Source organism: Lathyrus oleraceus, chromosome 2 (genome assembly GCF_024323335.1).
Source record: "Lathyrus oleraceus cultivar Zhongwan6 chromosome 2, CAAS_Psat_ZW6_1.0, whole genome shotgun sequence".
Taxonomy (NCBI): domain Eukaryota; kingdom Viridiplantae; phylum Streptophyta; class Magnoliopsida; order Fabales; family Fabaceae; genus Lathyrus; species Lathyrus oleraceus.
In genome coordinates this window covers 416694312-416714425 of record NC_066580.1, presented here as the reverse complement: position 1 = coordinate 416714425, position 20114 = coordinate 416694312, and the positions used below count along the sequence as shown (strand labels likewise).

At 30.6% G+C, this 20114-nt stretch overlaps 1 protein-coding gene across 2 annotated transcripts; it reads left to right on the top strand.

The window, feature by feature from the left end:
- Positions 1-5418: 5418 nt before the first annotated feature.
- On the top strand, positions 5419-11003 carry LOC127119834 (MOB kinase activator-like 1A). 2 transcript variants are annotated; one of them, XM_051050169.1, is made up of 7 exons: positions 5419-5583; positions 7520-7568; positions 8702-8810; positions 8964-9057; positions 10154-10287; positions 10381-10544; positions 10649-11003. In XM_051050169.1, the coding sequence occupies exons 1-7, from the start codon at positions 5561-5563 to the stop codon at positions 10715-10717; spliced, it is 642 nt and encodes a 213-aa protein (XP_050906126.1). In that variant the 5' UTR covers positions 5419-5560; the 3' UTR covers positions 10718-11003. The 2 variants fall into 2 exon arrangements, with proteins under 2 accessions (XP_050906126.1, XP_050906125.1); XM_051050168.1 differs by having other exon boundaries at positions 10360-10544.
- The last annotated feature ends 9111 nt before the right edge of the window (positions 11004-20114 follow it).

Genomic DNA, 20114 nt, shown 5'->3' with positions numbered 1-20114 from the left:
AAATCCTTCAATGAGAGTGTTTAAAATGTCAAATGAGACTTGTTTGAACATGAATGAAGTATTTCCCATCACTTCCCACCTCCAAATCCACAGTTGACTTGGCAGTTGACTTTCTAGGTCTTCAGATGACCTAGCAATGTTCAGATGAATTTCAAGCCTCTACCACTTGGGATTTTGCTTCAAAATGATATCATAGCTCATATGAACTCTTGATAATGACTGTGGTGTCCAAATTCCCAAGAATGGCCACCATCTATAGCTCAATGACTGCCTTTGACTGCTTTGACCTAATGTTGCTTCATCTGCAAGACAAGGGTTAGATGACATATTTTTGTACTTTTGGTTAGTGAACAAATGAAAAGCAATGATATACAAATGCAAAACATGCTTGGTGATCAAGAAATCACTCTCAAAAAAAATGGCCCACCCACAGGGAAGGAACAAGGTGCACAATGATCCTTGAGGCAATGTGATGATATGATATGATGCCATGAGGGATCTTAGGGATAAAATTGGGGTCTTACAGTATTGGTTTAGGTTTGTTAGGGGATCACTTGTTTATTTGGTTCATGTTTTTTTGGGTATTTTTGTGGCGACTACTTTGTTTTTGGGCGTTTGTCTTATGAGAATGGTATTTATATGTGAGGATGAAATGAAGTAATTAATAATAGCTATAAGATTAAAAATAAATAATGAGGTTAAAACAAAGATTAAGTGAGTCATATGTCAGAAAAATCCTAAACTCACATGCATCATTCATTCTCTCAGAATTTCATTTCCTTCCTTATTATATTTCCTCCTATCACCCTTGATCCTTCTGCTTCCACCATTTATAGTTTATTTTCTTGCCTTATCTATTAGTTTGTTGGCCTAAACAATTTTTGTCTAGTATTAACTATTAAGTAGATCAACTTAAAATTTTCCATGAAGAGAATCACACCACCTTATTGTTAGAGAAATTGTTTATAAGAGTTGATTTTTCTAACATGATAGTTTTGTGTATCAAAATTATATGGAACAAAGGTATTGAGTAAATTATTATCCTTGCAGTTTATTAAGAAATAGGACACGACCAATAATTAAAGAGTCAATAAGTGTATGTCTTAATTCGGATAGACGGTGAGTCATGGCCTTTATTGTATAAAAAAGAATACCTTGAGTTGGACTTTGAAAAAAAAGGGTACCACTCTTTTGAAAGAACTCACACCCTGGACTACAGGTGGAGGAACATATGTTGAGGGCATGTGTTCTTGAAATTGGGAGAAATTTGAAAGAACTCACACCCTGATTGAGTTTACATACAATAACACCACTCTAGCATTGGTATGACTCCGTAAGAATCTCCTTATTGAAAGAGATGTCGAAGCCCTATTTGTTGGACGAAAGTTTGTGAGAAGGGGATTATAGGCCCAAAGATTATTCAAGAGACCACTAAAAAGATAGAGATGATTCAAGAGAAGATGAAAAAGGCTCAAGATCATCAAAATAGTTATGCAGACCATAAAGGAAGACCATTGGAGTTTGGAGAAGGTGATTAGGTATTATGAAAGGTTACTCCAAGATTGAGATTGAAAGGATATTTTAAATCACAAAATTTAATCTCGAGGTATATTGGACCATATCGTACTATTGGAAGGATCAGTGATGTAGTGTACCGATTGACATTACTACCTTCACTCTCCGGTATGCATGATGTATTTCATGTGTCTCAACTTTGGAGATTCATTCCCGACCCTCTTCAACCTGTTCTTCTGGATACCGTTGAGGTAGAAGCAAATCTTTCTTTCAAACCACAATCTAGTCAGATCATAGATCGTGCGACTAAGACATTAAGGAATAAGGATATTCCTTTTGTCAAAGTTCTTTGGGAAGGATCGCACTCGGCCAAAGCTACTTGGGAGCTTGAATTCGAGGTGCGAGAAGCTTATCCTTATCTCTTTAAAGTAAATCCTTAAAATTCGAGGACGAATTTTTAATTAAGGGGAGAAAATGTAATATCCCATATCCTCTTAAGTACTTTATTCCTTATTAGTCGAGACATTTTGAGTTCTTGAATGCTCTATTTATCGTCAACTATTGTCAGTTAGAACAAATAGAGTAATTAGTTAAATCAGAAGATATTAATCCTTACTCAATTAGCTTCATTTTTACTAATTGGTAAAAGAAAGAACATTTTGGTAAGATTGGAAAATGGTTATTTATCCACTAAGGGATAAATATCTTCCATAGATATTTCTCTTCACTCTCTCTTACCACTCAACATATCATTTGTTAGTAAGAAGAAAGAGGAAAGAAGATAAATGGAGAAAGAAGAGAAGAAAAGAGAAAGAGAAAAGGGAAAGAGGAAGAACTTGGAAGAATAATAAAGCTTGCATCAACAAGGATTTCAACTCAATTCTATCATCAATATTCTTCCTAAAGGTGGGTTCTAGGTAGTATTAGATTTTGGGGAGGTTTTCATGGAAATGAGAATTATGATTTACGTGTTTGCTTAATCGCGAAGTTGTTTCTAATACATGATGATCTTCTTGTTTTGCATGTTCCTATGTGTTACTCAATGGCCCTTATACGTTGTTTTGGTATAATATGGAGTTTTATGAGGTTGTTGATGCTTTTCCTTCACCCTATCATATTTTTCCACTAGCTGAGTTATGTCATCCTCGTTAGGTGATGCAACAATCCACTAAGTGAGCATATCAACACCTAGAAGTAGCATATTTTCTGCTAGCCTCGGTAAGAGAGCAGGGTGTTTTTAAAAAAAACTGGCATTTTGACTTGTCTCACCTGAGCCTCACTAGGAGCTCACTAGGCTAGAGCTTGCTTGGAGGCCTCGCTGGGTCTTGCTAAGCGAGACAAGGTTAAATCTAGAGGCTTGAGCATTCTTCCTCTCCTCGCTTGGAGCTTGCCTCGAGCTTGCTAAACGAGGGTTCTGATATTGGGAAAAATGTTTTGTGTTCTTGTTTAGTTGAGAAGTGAAGATGTAAATGGCTGAAGAGAAACTCATAGACTTGATAATCCTTACTAAAATTGGGATAGTCTGTAATGACAAAAGAAAAGACTTTGTTCACAATATTGATTTGCTACCTCCATCATCTGCTCCTTCTTTATCAACCCCATTTTCATCCACACCAACTACTCCTGAACATGTTCCTAAATAATCGACCATCATCACAAACTAAATGCTCATGGATCAACTTCTACGCATGCAAGGTTTTATGACGAACATGATAAGTGAGATGACTACAAGGTTTCCAAATGTTCACAATGAAATGGAAGACATTTGCTACATGATTGAGCACCTTGAAGGATTTAGTCGTAAAAAAGGATTTTGATGAGGACATTGATGAGTAGTTTGTTTACCATATGTTATTTTTTTGCATTCATGTTTTATTTTAAACTATTAATATTTTCATTTATATGTGTTAAGTACTTGTTTACGTTGTATGTTCATACTTTATGATTTTGGTTTACATTGTTTTGGTATTGTATGTTTGGGTTATCATTTGTATATGTGTATGATTGTTATCATTTGTATGTGTATGCTCCCTCTCTATATGTGTGTATGGTTCTTTTTTCTTCTTTTTGATAATGTCAAAAGAGAGAGAAAAATTTGGTTTATATTGTGTTTTGTAGTTCAATCAAACTACATGTTTTTAAGATACAGAGACTATATTATGTAGCAATTGAGGGGGAGTCATACAACTAAGGGGAAGATTTTTAACCTTTATCAAAAACACAAGTATAAGGTGTTTGTTATCAAAAAGAGGAAGACTATGAAGAAGATCTCTTCTACTTGGCTTTGTTTTGATGAAGACAAACATATATCAAAGATAAATAGGTTTAAAGACTAGTGTATATCAAAGATAAAGTTGTCGTGAAGAATAAGTATTGGAAATGAAAAAGAAGACTTGAAATGACCATTAATTTTAAGGTATACATTGCAACTAATTCTATGTCACTTTAAATGATCAAAAATATCTCTCAAAATTCATCTATAAACTTTTTAAAATAAAATGCATGACAACTATTTGGCCTAGTTGAAAATTGTTGTATTTTTTTTGTGGTATTCGATTAGATGCTTATGAAATACAAATTTTATGAACGTTGACTTATGATAATCGATTACCACATGTAAAGCTGCAACTTTTCATCAAACAAAACAAATTTGTAAAGCAATACAAAGCTTCATGGAACCATTTTAAACTTATGCATCCATTGGTAAAGGTTTTAAAATGTGTATATAAGGCATTATACCAAAAAACAAAACTACCTCTTTCATAGTCATTTTTACACAAATTCAAACATTCTTATAAAATGTTCATCCTTATTTCAATTTTTTTGAAGCCTTGCATATTTTCACATATTTTAAAAGGTTTCGCATAAATTCTGAAAGTTCAAGTAATATTAGTTTAGAATATGATACAAGAAAGAGAATATCATAAATTAAAGAGTAAATTTTGAATTCAAAGCCAACAACAAAAACTTATTCAAATTATTTACAAAAATACGTGTGTTATTTATAATTCATTAAGGTTGTGGTGATAAGTATATGTAAAAGAGAAAATAATATTCTTTTTTGTGTATATGTGTTAGAAGATTGTAAAGTGATCTTGGTGAAGATGTTTACATGAATCTAAACATATTGAAAAATCCTCTAAAAAAAATAAAGGATCTAGATGTACCATTAAGTTGGTAAGAAAACTCATTATAAATCCTTTTATATTTTTTACTTTATGTATGGTAAGTTATGCATTATCCATTCTTCCTAAGTAACATTAGTATCAATACTTCCGATACTTTAACTAATTAAGAAGCTTAACGATTTTTTTTTAACAATTCTAATTCATTATCCTCTTAGATTACATCTTATAGTCATAACATTTATTTCTTAAATCAATATGTGAACAACTTTTCATTCATTCTCTCTCTAAATTTCTCAATTTCAATAGCTTCAATAAGAGACCAAGGTTAAATGAATAGAGAGAAATGAGAGAAATAAACATGATGCAATTGAGAAGAAGAGAAAATAAGAGTTATTTTTATAAAACTAAAAATGAAAACCTAAAATAAAATATAAAAGTATAATTAATTTAAACCAAAAACCAAAAAACAAACATGTCCTTAAGTTTCAAAATTAGTTTTATAATTTCATCTTCAAATATAAAAATAAGTCTTGATACATCTTTTGATCCTCTAAGTTAATTTATGTCCACCATAACAATTTCCTTAGACAATTTTTAAAAATATAAAATATAACATTTATTAAACAGGAAAATTTTAAATTAAATTAAAGGAACGCGGAATTAATTAAGTCTAAAAATAAAGTAACGCACATTGATGCATACCTCATGCAAATGTCACGAGAGAAGTGACAGGTGCTATTAATAATAACTGAATAAAGGATATTTAAGTCATTTACACAAAATAATTAGATTCGAAAATCTAAAGTAGGAAAGAGTAGAACTAACGCCTGAAAAAAATTAAACCGAGGAAGAAAGAGAGGGCTTCGACTCAACGCACTTTCTCTCTTCCTCTTCTTCTTCTTCTTCCCACCCAAGTCATGAGCCTCTTCGGTATTGGCAGGTTAGCATCAAAACTTTCGATTTTTCACTATCGATTTTCAATTTTTCACTTTTCATTCCACTAATTACCATCAATTTTTTGTTTTATCATCTGATCATGAATCTGTTCTATTTAAACCCTGATTACTTTGACCTCTAGTCAAAACCCTGTTTTTTGTTCTTAATTTGCATCACTGATTTTGTTTCTTCATGTTCAGAAGTGAATTGTTTAGTGGTTAGTAGTGTTATGATTTCGTTGATCGATTGTTAAATTTCTTTAGCATGTAGAATTTTATTGATTTTTATTGGAGTGGAAGTGTATTATTGTAGCTTTGGATGCATGTTTAGGTTTTTTGTTTGTTATCATGCATCAATCAAATATATATGGTTTGTTCAATTTATTATCTTTAGTTAAATTTTTTTATGTTTAAATTTTTTTATGAAATGAGTGTTTGCTTGTGTTGATAAGTTTTTCGAACAACTGTTGCATGAGTGTTGTGTTGTTGAAGACTTGTGGTCGAGAGAATTATCATAAGATTTTCTTATTACTTTATGTGTATGCCGTAGTTGACTAAATGATTATTGTGTTTGTTGTGTGATTTATTTTTCCGTATCGTATTTCCCATTTTAGCGGTTTAAATTAGGATTGAAGTTGATCTTAAGTAGTACGCCGTAGTTTTGACAGTATAGTAACTAAGTTCGTAATGATGTATCGCATAACTTTGTCTGTGTGATCTTCTTTTGGAATGGATATTTGATTAACCTGGTCCTAGCCAAACTTGCTCAAATACGAAAGGGAATGACATGTGAGAGTGGGAGATGTTATGAAATATCGATCTTAAGTAAACTTTATGGAAATTCAGTGGAATATAAAGTGAAGTAACTACTTTTATTACTAAAAGATTGAACACACCGGTTACCTTTGCTTTGAAAAACTTGTGAAACTAAATTGAAATAATGTCATTGCTTCGCTTATCAACCGGCGTAATTTTGGATTTTCCTGGATAGGGGACATTTTTCTTTCTAATTATTATTGAAGTTTTGGAAAGAAAATGAATAATATAAAGGTTTTTGGAAGAGCCTGTTTGTCTGGGTTAAACTTTCCATGGTCCTGCAGATTATAATATCCATTTAATCCATACTAGATTCTGATCCTAATGATAGGTTATATTTTGATTCCTTTCTCTGCGTTTCTTTGTGCTTAACTGCCTGTGGATACAATAGGTTTGAACAATTAAATGTATCACTGAAATCTCTGAAAAAATGTGTCTGTGTGAGTGTCGGTGTTCGAAACCGACACCGACACCGACACCTGTGATTACGTTTAACTTATTCATTTTTTCAAATTATTACCCGTGTCAGTGTCATGTTTTCAGTTCCGTGCTTATTAATGAAATTTCTACAATATTGTTCTTTCCTTACTCACGGCTCTTTTTGACTGACCAATGAGAACTCATTCCACGAACTCGCATTTTTTTTTGCTCATTTCCTATGTGAGATGAACATTGCACCTATTGTCATAATTATTGTGGAACAGATTGAATTGCTGAGGCAGTAAATATTAATAGAATACAATGTTGTTAAATAGAGGTTACAGCGGTGCTACAGTGTGATGGAATTTGAAAATTGAAAAAATTGCATTTGTTCTGCTAGAGGCTATTTAGTACAAAATATTGTCAAATAGCGGCGCTATAGTTGCGTAGCGGAATTTGATCAAGCCACTATTTTTTCGTGATCCACGATTGATAACACTAATAGAGAGCCACATCATTGACGTCTATTCTTCATTTATTCACTTTCGTAACTGTTAGTATTGGTATGAAAGTGAAACTTTGCATTATACTAGTGCTCTTGTCACTGGTGTAAACTGTTATGTTGAACATTTTTAGTAATTCAGTTTATGCTGATTTTCTTCCATTCTACTTTGGTGTTGAACCTGACAAATTATTCTGCAACAGAAATCAGAGAACATTCCGCCCAAAAAAAAGTACTCCTTCTGGAAGCAAGGTTGGTTCCCTTTATTTCTTATTTTGGTTTTAGATACTCAATTTAATGTATTTTATTTTCTCACTTTTTAAAAGTATTTAAATATTTTTTTCTTCAAACATCTAAAGGAAGAGGAAGACCTAGAAAGACTATAAGAGAAGTTATTGAGAAATATCTCGAGATTAACAATTTGGATAGAAGCATGGTTTTAGATAGAACATATGGGGAAAGTTGATCCATGTAGTCGACCTCACTTAGTGGAATAAAACTTGACTGTTGTTGTATTTTAAAATTTTTCTTCATGAAGAGCGAGCCAGAACCTTGAATTTATAAGCAAGAGCCATATTTGTTATTAATGGAGAAAGGGGGATGCAGAAAAGAAAATCAATGAATTCAACTTAATGATAGAATGTCTCGACTTAAATACGATTTTGCTAAAGGCATCCTAAAGAGCCAAATTAATTATATAAATGAAAAAAAAATTGCTCTAGCCATTAAAATACATTTTGTTTCCTTAAAAACTTGTTTACAAGCCAAAGGAAAGTTTCTGTGATAAAAACATGTTTTATTGATCTTAGAAATACAATATCTAAGACCCAAAAGAGACTGTGTTGAGTCACTGAAGGCGCCACAAATGGATGTGCTACTCATGATCTACGTATGTATTTTTCATTGCAAAATCACATGAACTGTGTTAATTTAAATATTATTTATGATGCACAGATACTCGAAAGTTGATTGCATATCTCTATTGGATATGTATATATTAATGCAGCAGCTGTTGAATTTTCTGTAGAAATGCTAAAATGTTTGAAATGGGCAGCTAGTTTTTTTTCCCTTTTATGTAATTTATAAATTTTGATCTTCGTCTGAGGGATGGAGGGGGGCGTAGTGTAGGAGATTTCATGCAATGAGTGTGGTTGCATCTGGGAGGGGGTATATGCATTGCAAAAATTTGTTAATATTGAATTGTGATCTTACCAAGGATTATGAGTCGTGTGGTATTTATCTTGCAAATTCCATACCCCAAGTTTCTAGAAAATTGCTGCATTGCCAATTTATATTGTACAATTCCAACTTCCAAAGAACAAGATTGCTAAGTTCTCTTCACTGCAGTTTTATTATAACCTTCTGCCGTTATATTTTAATTGCAGGGAGCTCAGCTTAGAAAACACATTGATGCAACATTAGGTAGTGGAAATCTGAGGGAAGCAGTAAAGCTACCTCCTGGAGAGGATTTGAATGAGTGGCTAGCTGTCAACAGTAACTATCATTCTCTCTCTGATCCACTGTGAAGAGCAGTGTATACTCTTGTTGATGTTTTTTTTTGCCTTTCATTCTCTAGTTTCACCAATTATTTATTCATACGATTCTGTAATAGACTAATCTGAATTTTTTTCCTTGTCTGCATATCAGCTGTTGATTTTTTCAACCAGGTGAATCTGCTCTATGGCACCCTCACAGAGTTCTGTACTCCCGAGAATTGTCGCACAATGTCTGCAGGACCCAAGTATGACATGATTAACTGATTGCTTCAGTAATTTGCTTATACTTTCATAGATTTTGTTGGATGATATGCTATCAAATATCAGTTTTCTTAGCTTTTGAATAGAAAATTACTTAGCTTCTTGAAACATGTGGATTGTGTATTTGTATCTTGCGGTAACAGGTAATTAAATGGCCCTAAAAATTAGGGTAATACAGTGGTTGTGTTGTTAAAGCTTAGACCACTGCAATAAATTGTTGGCTCCTTGTATCTCCCTAGAGGAGAAGCGTTTTAGTTTCTGATTATTGTTTTGTTATGCTGTGCGTTTTCGGTAATTTTGTTTATAACTTGGCACCTAGATCAATAGAAGTTATCAACAATCAATAGTATCTTGATTTCCTGTTACATTTTTTGTTCTGCGCCTGTTTTATATTAATGCTGTGTATTAATTAATACTATTTTTTTGTGAAGCAAAAGATTTGTATTGCATAAATATTTTGAAGTTGAAGTTTTTAGATAATGCCGTGTTCATGGAAATAATATATTTTTTGTGTATTATTTGCTAAATCATATGTTAATATATTAATATAATTATCATTTGTGTATTTTTGTAACCAAACACAATTTTTTACTTTTCAAACTTTTATCGACGTTTTTGTTGTGAATTGAACTGCTTGGCTCTCTCGGGTTGTATTATATAAAAATACTCATGGTTTTTATTACCATACCCGTATCTTAATTTTTATAACTGCCGCATTCCGTACCAGTTACTGTACACGTAGTACCTGTGCATCCTAAGTTATTTCTTATCCTCTCTTCTTGTATTGTTGTCTAATATGATGTCTAATGTATTTCAAATTACTCCATTTTCATTTGTTTTTCTTATAATTAACGTCACTCCTTCAATGCTGATGATAATTCCAGTCACTGATTCATTCTGAATTCATCTGTATTTTGTACTAAATTTTTTGAACTTTTAAAGTAGGGGATGCATTAAGAAGTTGAAGTGTGAATTACAGTTAGGTTGTGTTAAACTATTATTTAAATAAATATATTATTTGCTCTGATCCAATTTGTATATTTTTGTTGTTCTTATGTTATCTATTACACGAAACTCCAGGTATGAATATAGATGGGCAGATGGTGTGCAAATTAAGAAACCTATTGAGGTTTCTGCTCCAAAATATGTAGAATATCTGATGGACTGGGTTGAAACACAGCTTGATGATGAATCCATATTCCCTCAGAAGCTTGGTAAATACTTAACATTTTCTTATTCTAAAGGTTTTTATACCCTTTCATCACAATTATTGTTTTCATTATTAGACCTGTGGGATCATGATGCAGGTTCTCCGTTTCCTCCCAACTTTAAGGATGTCGTGAAGACAATATTCAAGCGGCTGTTCCGTGTATATGCTCATATTTATCATTCTCACTTTCAGAAAATTGTGAGCCTCAAAGAAGAGGCTCATCTAAACACCTGCTTCAAGCATTTTATACTCTTCACTTGTGTAAGTCTTAAAGCATTCTTTACTCTATTTTGTTGTGTGTGTTGAACTAAGCTCTTTGGCTCGTGGACGTATATTTGATACCGATAATGTTATTGTTTGTGCAGGAGTTTGGGCTGATTGAAAAAAAGGAACTGGCTCCACTTCAAGAGCTTATAGACACCATTATATATTAAATTTTATGAATTGGGACCAAGTTTTACTGTGAAATATCTTTATCTTGGGCAACATAAACTATGTGTATTACTACTCTAGTCAGAAACTGGTTTTTAATATCTGACTTGAGAAATTCTCCTTGTATGTTCTGTGTTGAATGAGTTTGGGAACAGGGTCTAAGTTATCCTCCATCATAGAAAACTTACATAAAGTATAAAAAGTGTGCAAAGGGTACTATGTATCCTAATTTGTGACTTTAAGGTATTGGCTATTGTTTGGCAACTGAAAACCCTATTTCATGTTTCATGTTTTTGTGTGAATTTAGAAGGCTGTTTTTTAATATTTTCATTGCAAATAATTATATGGTAGTTGCGTAGACAATTTTAATAAGTATTGATTATAGGTCTGTTTTTGTTTTAGTTTTAAAAAAATGGATTTTTTTTTATTATTTTTAAAAAATGATTTTTAAAAAAAAGAATAATAAAAGTTTTTTTTAAATTTATTTTTTATAAATTAAAAGATTAATTTTGACATCTAATAACATAAATATATATTATTGAAATTTAATATTTTGTCAAAATCATATAATTTTTAAAAAAAAATGTATTTCAAAAATGATTTTGTTAAAAAATTATTTTAAATAGCTTCAAATCTAAATGATTTTTTGATATAAAAGTTATAATAATATGATGAAATATCTAAAGAACATTTTTAAAAAAGTATTTAAATTAATTTTTTATTTGATATTTTAAAAAAATACTTTGACAAAAATATGTAACATTATAAAAACTATTTAAAAATAAAATTGAAACAAACTATTGGCCTAAAAGAATTACACATCAGCTTTGTCTATGTAAATATAAGAAAAAAAGTATATGTATTTGATACAGTGTACTACATTTTTACTTAGATTTAGGGCCAAATGGAGTATATATTTTTCACTTTGTGGGAAAGAATTAATTAAGTTGTATTTGGCAACTAGCTTTATTTGGCAGGCATATTAGATTTTTATTTGACAGTATCATTACAGCTGTATAAGTTAATTGCCAAATATAGCTTTAGTATAAAATGCAGTCAAACATAGGATAAAGTGTTTATTTTTTTCAAATTTCTAACTCATTGTTTTATTGTTCCATTTTTAAATATATCAATATTTTTTCATCATATAAGATTTATTTATGTATAAAAAGAAATAATGATAAAAATGTTTATATTTAAATAGAAATGTACCCATAAATTTTCAGTTGAATTGCAAAATTGATTTGTTTTAAGAATCTTATTTGATATGAAATATTTGAGTAGAATGTGTTACATACTTACATTTGAAAAAATATATAATATTATAGATCATTACACAATAATGCTACTAAGGAATAATAATTTTTTTAACATAAAGCAATAAATTTTTATAAAGAAGATTCCATAATTAAATATTGTACAAATCATATAAAAATAATTACAATTTGATATTTTGTAAAAGAAATTATAATTTAAATTTCCAAAAGGTCAATCTTTATGTTATTTTTAAAAAAAAAATACCCATGATACTTTAGACAATACTGATCTTTTATAGCAACTTTCATTTTCTTTATAATTTATTTTTTAAGATATAATTTAAATATGAATTATATGTTGTTAATTCAATTAATAGTTGTGCATGAACCTTAAATTAAACGGTGCCACTATGCTACAAAAAATGTGAATAAGTTTTTATCTAAAATATTTGTTTCAATTGCATTTTCTTGTTACTTTTATATTTTTATCTAAAATTTAATGTATATTTTTAAAATAGTCAATTTAGTTTGTTTTTTTGGTAGAAAATGTGTATTCTATGAACGTAATTAGAGAGATTAAATCCTTGAATCCGAAGAGGGACAAAAAATATAGATTTGATTTTTTTATTTAAAAATGATATAAAATTGACTTTTAATGTTCAATTACTAAGTTATTGCTTTTATCACTTTTAATTTAGATAATTGTTCTATTTTATACTAATGTTTCATTTTTTTATAATTTATTTTTGTTGTATAATTTAAATAATTAAATATTTTAATAAATACATGAAAAAATTTCATGTAAAATATTCATTTTATGTGTGTTATTTATTGCGCTTACATTTATATATGATATTAAAATTATTGTGTAAAATAATCGATTTAATTTTTTAATATAATAGTTAATTGAGAATATGATCATTTATGGATGAGTGAAATAGTTTAATCAATAAGTGATAGTTGAATTAATTGGATGTAAGTTGTTTGTCTAGAGTCGAATAAGCAAATCATTGATATTTATAAACAATAATATTTTTTTAAAATGAATATGATAATTTATTTAAAATTTGGCATGAAAATTAAGGACTTTGCAAAAAAATTTAAAGATAAATATAGTAAGTTTTAAAAAAATCATAGACTTAAACTTAATCCAAAAACTTATTATATATATATATATATATATATATATATATATATATATATATATATATATATATATATATATATATATATATATATATATATATATATATATATATATATATATATATATATATATATATATATATATATATATATATATATATATATATATATATATATATATATATATATATATAAGCAGGGCCAATCCTAAGAAGGGCAAGACAATTCTTAGTTCAGAGTCTCCAAATTAAGGGATTTTATTTTCTTTAAAAAAAGTGAAATATATATTTAATGATCTATTAAATATTATAAATGAAAAATAAACACAAATTTGTCATTGATTAAGCGATAGGAGATCAATTTTTAAACATGATGGTAAAAGTTGTAGGTTCAATTCTCTTAATTATACTTTTTTTTTAGATGTGGTCATTGCAAGGTTCTTCCTTATGTAAAGATATTCTTTTGTTTAAATTATTTTTTTTATTAAAAATTAATTGTTATTATTTATCTTGGACCTTTAAAAACTTAAGACAAACCTTAAATTTAGGGTCAAAGGGAGTATAAAAATGTAGCTAAATGTTAAGTTATATTTGGCAGGCGTTTGGATTTTTATTTGACAGTATCATTAGGTATTAAGCTAATTACCAAATATAGCTTAATAAAAAATACAGCTAAAAATATTATTTGTTTTAAAAGTCTCACTTGATATGGAATATTTTAGCAGCATGTGTTACAAACTTACATATTTACATTTGAAAAAATATATAATATTATAGATCCATAATGCTACAAAGAAATAATAGTTTTAAAAATAATGTAATAAAATTTTAAAAAGAAAATTCCATAATTAAATATTTATATAAATTATCCGTAAATTTTAGAATTTTTTATCTAAATAACTCATTTTTTCAAAAAAATCTCAAAATAACCCACATTTTAGATTAATTCTCAAACTACTCCACTTTCCAAAAAAAATGTCAACACATAGGTGTCAGATGAATTGGTGTCTATCCTTAAATTTAAAGAAGAGGCGCCAATTGAATTGGCTTCTGCACATGGTGCTGCCAATCCAATTGGCGCCCGTTTAAAGAATGAGAGGAAACATCATTTGGTCTGGCGCCTGTGTGTATTGTGTAATTATTTAGTATAAATAGAGATGTGGTGTGATTCATTTTTCCAGATCTCTTTTCATTATATTGCAAACATGGTTCGTCTTCGTCACCGCTATGAGAAAGTGATCTATTCGAGAGACAAGTCTCTGATGGAGATGCTCTTCTGAAACATCTATCGTTTTAAGCAACTACAAATGTAGTTAGTTTGTTGGTTAGACAGAGACATACCTGAAGGCGAAAAAACTTATTTTGCCTTATGAAAAAACTTATTTTGTTGTTTATTTTTTAGGATGTTTCTAGGTTTCGAACTCGTGCCATCGACAGGTTGATTCAACCTTATGTCGAACTCCCCGATTTTTGACATGTTAGCAAAATTATGTCTTGGTCGATTGATAATAAATTTATTCTAGCTTTATGTGAAAGATGGCGTCCCGAGACACACACATTCTGGTTTCTAACCTGTAAATACACCGTAACGTTAAAAGATGTGTACATGTTATTGGGTCTTCCTATCGAGGATAAGGTGGTAAATGGGAAAATCAACTATGTGAATTCAATTTGCATGAAACTCTTGGGTACTGACTTGTTAGATGATAACTCGAGAGGTCAAGGTATACTCTTTTCACGCCTTAAGGCATATTACAACAACTTACAGTTAGATGAAAATTCTATCGAAGACGCTCGAATAATAAAAACTAGGTCTTATATTATGCTTTTAATTGGTTTATTTTTATTTCTCGAAGTTAGTAGTTCTAGTATGCATGTTATGTATTTACCTTTATTAAGACATGTAGATAGAATAAGAAGTTATAGTTGGGGGTCCGCTTGTTTGGCTTATCTTTATAGCTCTTTATGTAAAAATGCACACAAAGACACATCTACATTTTCTAGATGCGCTGTTTTTCTCAAAGCATGGAGTTGGTCCAGACTACCGTCCCTAGCGCCCATCAACCACAACTCGTTCACATTCCGGTATGCACAAAAGTAAGTTCTTAACAATTAACGATATTTACTTACTTTACCGATTATCATCTCTAAATAATATATTTATTTTTTTGGTGCAGATGGTCGGCTCGTGGTATGAGTTACAACAGATGTCCTAGACTCTGCATTACTCAATATCGTAATCTCTTGGATCACCTTCGACCAACAAATATATTGTCATTAACTGAATTAATTCGTAATAATTTATCTATAATATCACCCATTTTATAATCTAATATATTTTCACATTTCAGTTCATTTGACGTCCATATCTAAACTTGGATCATGACCATGAAATCAACGAACAAGTTGCAACTGTTTGAACTGCATGCACACTGATCATAAGGTTCACCACTGTGGAGATGCACCATAATGATCGTGTTAAATTGCAGTTCGGTATACTTCAACGCATCCTAGATCCCCCGACAAACCTCAGAGAATGACATCTACGAAAAGTTAACGATCAATGAAACTTTAACCATTGGCAAAGCTTCGCTAGATCTTGTCATACCCCAATTCTGTTTGGACATTTTAAATTCATCTGATACATGTCCATTTGTCCAATTTTGTATTTTTAGCCATATGCATTTTTATCATCAAATAAAGACGTCATAATTATGCATATATGCATATATAGTAAAAAAGTCAACATAAAATCAATATTTTACATGTTGAAGAAATTGACTAAAATTGTATTTTTTTTATTATGAATTTTGAAAAATAAATTCATGATTATTTGATTTATCATTAAAATATCAATTTGAACTTTATTAATCATTTTCATGCATCATAAAAAAAATCAATGTTCATACAAAGCCTAAAATATCTCTCATTTATTACAACATTATTCCATGCATCATTATTCACTATTTAATTAAATAAGTTTCTAGAAGACACTCGCACTCTTGACATAATTCATAAACTATCATTTTTAGAGCCTATAAATAAAATCATTCTCATTCACAAATCACACCACCAATCATTCACAAAAACAAAGACAAAACTCTCTTCTTTTTTCATTTCACTTTCTTTCAAGTTACTTCTTTCTTTTTATTGAATAGGTAGACTCTTATGCTTATTCTTTATTTAACTCTATTGCATTTTTACTCTTGCTTTATTTATTTAGTATCTTAATCATCACTATTTTGCATGGAAACTCAATTGATTTTAAATCAAGAGTTGAAAAGTGTTCTTGAACCTCCATAAGCAAAAGTGATATATTGTTATTTAAATGGATCTTATGATTGTTCTTTATTTAATTCTATTTCATTTGTACTCTTACTTTATTTATTTAGTACATTAATCATCACCATTTTGTATGGAAACTCAATTGATTTCAAAATCAAGAGTTGAAAAATATTTTTGAACCTTCATAAGCAAAAGTGATTGTTGTTGTTTAAATGGATCTTATGCTTGTTCTTTATTTTATTCTATTGTATTTTTACTTTTGCTTTATTTATTTAATACCTTAATAATCACCATTTTGTATGAAAACTCAATTGATTTCAAAATCAAGAGTTTAAAGTGTTCTTGAACCTCCATAAACAAAAAGGGTCAAATGTAAATTGATGTTTGTTTTACATAAATAATATATCCAATAACTTTTCAACATCACTCTGAACATGAATCCATAGTTTGATTGTCATTATGATGGATAAAAATATCAAATCAAGCAAATATATGTTGTTGTATTTTGTTGATTTTCGAATTTTGTTGTTGTTTATTTTCTGATTTTTGAATATACCATTATGTGCGTGAGATCGTGTAGATAAATTTTTATTATTTATTTGCTTAATTCTATGAAAATTGAGAAAGTTATGGTGTTTTTACGTTTTTGTTGGAACCATCTTTTTTCCATTTTTGTTGCTACGGAAATAGTAATCAAATATGAGATTGAGGAAGATGAAGTCTCCCCGCACCCCTTGATTGCTCAGTACACCCCAATGGATCCTCCATCCTTTGGGCCTAGAGCATTTTTCTAATTACACCCCCAATTTTCAGTATGTTTTTGTCTTTTGTATACTTTTTTTATTTATTATTTTCTTACTATTGTTTTATCTAATTATTTTTGTTCTTCCTTTTATTTCCTTTAGTTTTTTTTTAATTCTTTTACATCTTATGTTGATAGCGTGCTCCCTCCCTTTTATTATTTTTGTTACCTTTTTTATTGCTTTTATTTTTTAGTTTGTTTTATTGTATTTTTATTTGATGCATAATTGTTAATCCAAAAAGACAAGATGACCATTAAAATTAATTTTTAAAAAATAGTAAAATCAAAGGTGCTTGGTCAACATCAAGTACATTATTCAAAGTCTTTTCAAACCCCGTTCCATTTCAAACGCAATTCAAACTCTTTTCCATTAAATTCTTTCTTAAACAAGTACGAAAGAAATGGGTCCTTGGAGTCTCACATTCCTTGAATCATCGAATGATTGCTCTCGAGGCACACATCTTGGGTTGCCTTTCATTCACTAATTCGTTTCTAAAAACACTTAATCTAAAAACTTGGACAAAAAGAATGGTCACTGGAGTCTAGCATTCCAGTGGTGCCTTTGAACAATCTTTTAAAGGTTCATCGTACATCAAACAATTTCATAATTAATTGAATGAAAAAGATATTGTTGGAGTCTAGCATTCCAACCATATCCCGAATAATTGGTTTCAAGGTTCACGTCTTGCACTTACCAAATATTCATCGTTCACCTTAAAAAACATGCATCACATCAAAACGTATCCTCTCCCATCTCCGTGTGATTGAAAACCTTTCGTAAAAGTATATTTGTCTAATCCCTTCTAATGCGTACAAACTTGCGCTTAAGTCTCCGTCACGAGTAAGCAAGCCATGTTTTACTATTAGAATGTGATCTAGATACGTGTTTAACTCAACACACCTTTAATCAATCAAACTTTACTTTCTCGCCCCCATGCGATTGAAAGCCTTTCATAAATGAACATTTGTCTAATCCTTTCTGACGTGTATAAACTTGCTCTTAAGCCTCCGCTGAGAGTAAGCAAGCCATTTTTTACCGTTAGAATGCGATCTAGATACATGTTCAAATTAAATACACCGTTAATATATTAAAATCTTTTCAAAAAGGGTGATGTTTAATCTTTTCTAATGCATATACAAATTAACGCTTAAGTCTCCCCCGCCAGCATGCAAGCCTATGTTTAGTCATTAGAACACGATATAAGTACTCGCTCATTAAAACAAACCAACAAGCAAACCAAAGCCTTCACCCCGAACTACGAATTCTCTGATTTCCTTATTGCATTGTAAGGATGCGTAGGCACGAGATTGTTAGATCTTGACGAACACGCTAATAAAAAACCTTCCCTTTCCTCTTTTGAGGTCTCCTTTTTATTCTCTTTTCGATATTTTATTCACTCTAAGAAAACAATAACATCTAGCTAATATTCAAACCGCAAATTAGACTAAAAGGCTCATGTGGAGTACAACGGACGTGAGGGGTGATAATACATTCCCCTTGCATAATCGACTCTGGAACCCTGAATTTGGTTGCGACGACCAATTTCTTTTCTTTAAAGGGTTTTATCGATATTTTCCCTTTCCTTCTTTGGAATAAATAAAGTTCGATGACAACTCTATTTGAATCACAGTTTTTCCACAACCATTGCGAAGGATCGTATTTTTTGAGATGCGACAACTGACGACTTTGCTGGGGAAAATGCTCCAAGCAAGAGAGAGTCAAGCCTAATTTAGTTAACCTTGCGATAAATATTGACTTTACCTATTTGTTTTCTTCATTATGTATATACTTGCTTGCTTATTTTTTTTCTTTCTATTATATATTTATCATCTTGTTTATATTGGATTTGGGATGATATCATGAGTAAAACTCTACACCCGAGCTTTGGAAAAGTAAGAGGGAACACATAGTTTAAAATTGGAAGTTATGTAGTGTTAGTCTCCAAGGATCACTCCTTGTGTGCCTAACATGAATACTTCCTCTAGAGTAGACCTTTTCGTAGATCTCGTTGTAAGGCAGTTGGCTTGTCGCATGACTTGATTTATGAAGGGTCCATGACTCTAGGAACTACTCTTAAAACCAATTTTTCGTCTTGGTGGTTGCATAGTGTTAGACTCCAAAGACCACTCCTTGTGTGCCTAACATGAGAACCCCGCCCAGAATAGACTTATCATCACTCTCGTTATAAAACACCTAGCCTGTTGCAGGATGTTGATACGATTAGCATCCATGAATCTAGGGACCTTATCCAAAACCTCATAAACCAACCTAGTGAGCAGGTTGTGGGTAGAAAGCTTAGAAATTCCCGTTATAGGGGGCTATCTAAATAGGTTGTTTTGGCAATACTCATTGTATCTCGGATCCTAACTATACTTGCATTGCATTTTCTTTGCATATCAAAATACAAAAAAAAAAGCATTCATGCATTCTCATTTCATCGCATGCATGCATATCACTCTCAAAACAAAACAAAAACTCATCTTACCTTTTGTCCATAACCCATAGTTGATTTCCCGACACCGGTATCAGACTTGAAACAGCTTTAAGAGGACCATGAATCTATTGGATCAAAGACATGTCATGCTAAGAGGAGATGTGGACTCGATGAAAAACCAGACAGACCAACTTGTAGAGGTTATAATAACTTTAGCAAAAAGAAAGGATAACATTCAGCGAACTACAATAATTAAAAATGTCATCCCAATTGAGAACTCTGTTGTACAAGAGCGTCATATTGTCCGATATAGGTGTTCCTCATACCATGATGTTATTGAGTATCACAACTTTGCATTCTCTGTGCCAAATTCCCAAGGAGCAACTCTGGTGGTGAATACTGAACATCCATAAGATGATAAGATTGCTGAAAGATGTCACGTGCTAGAGAAAAGACTTAAAGCCATAGAAGGACAA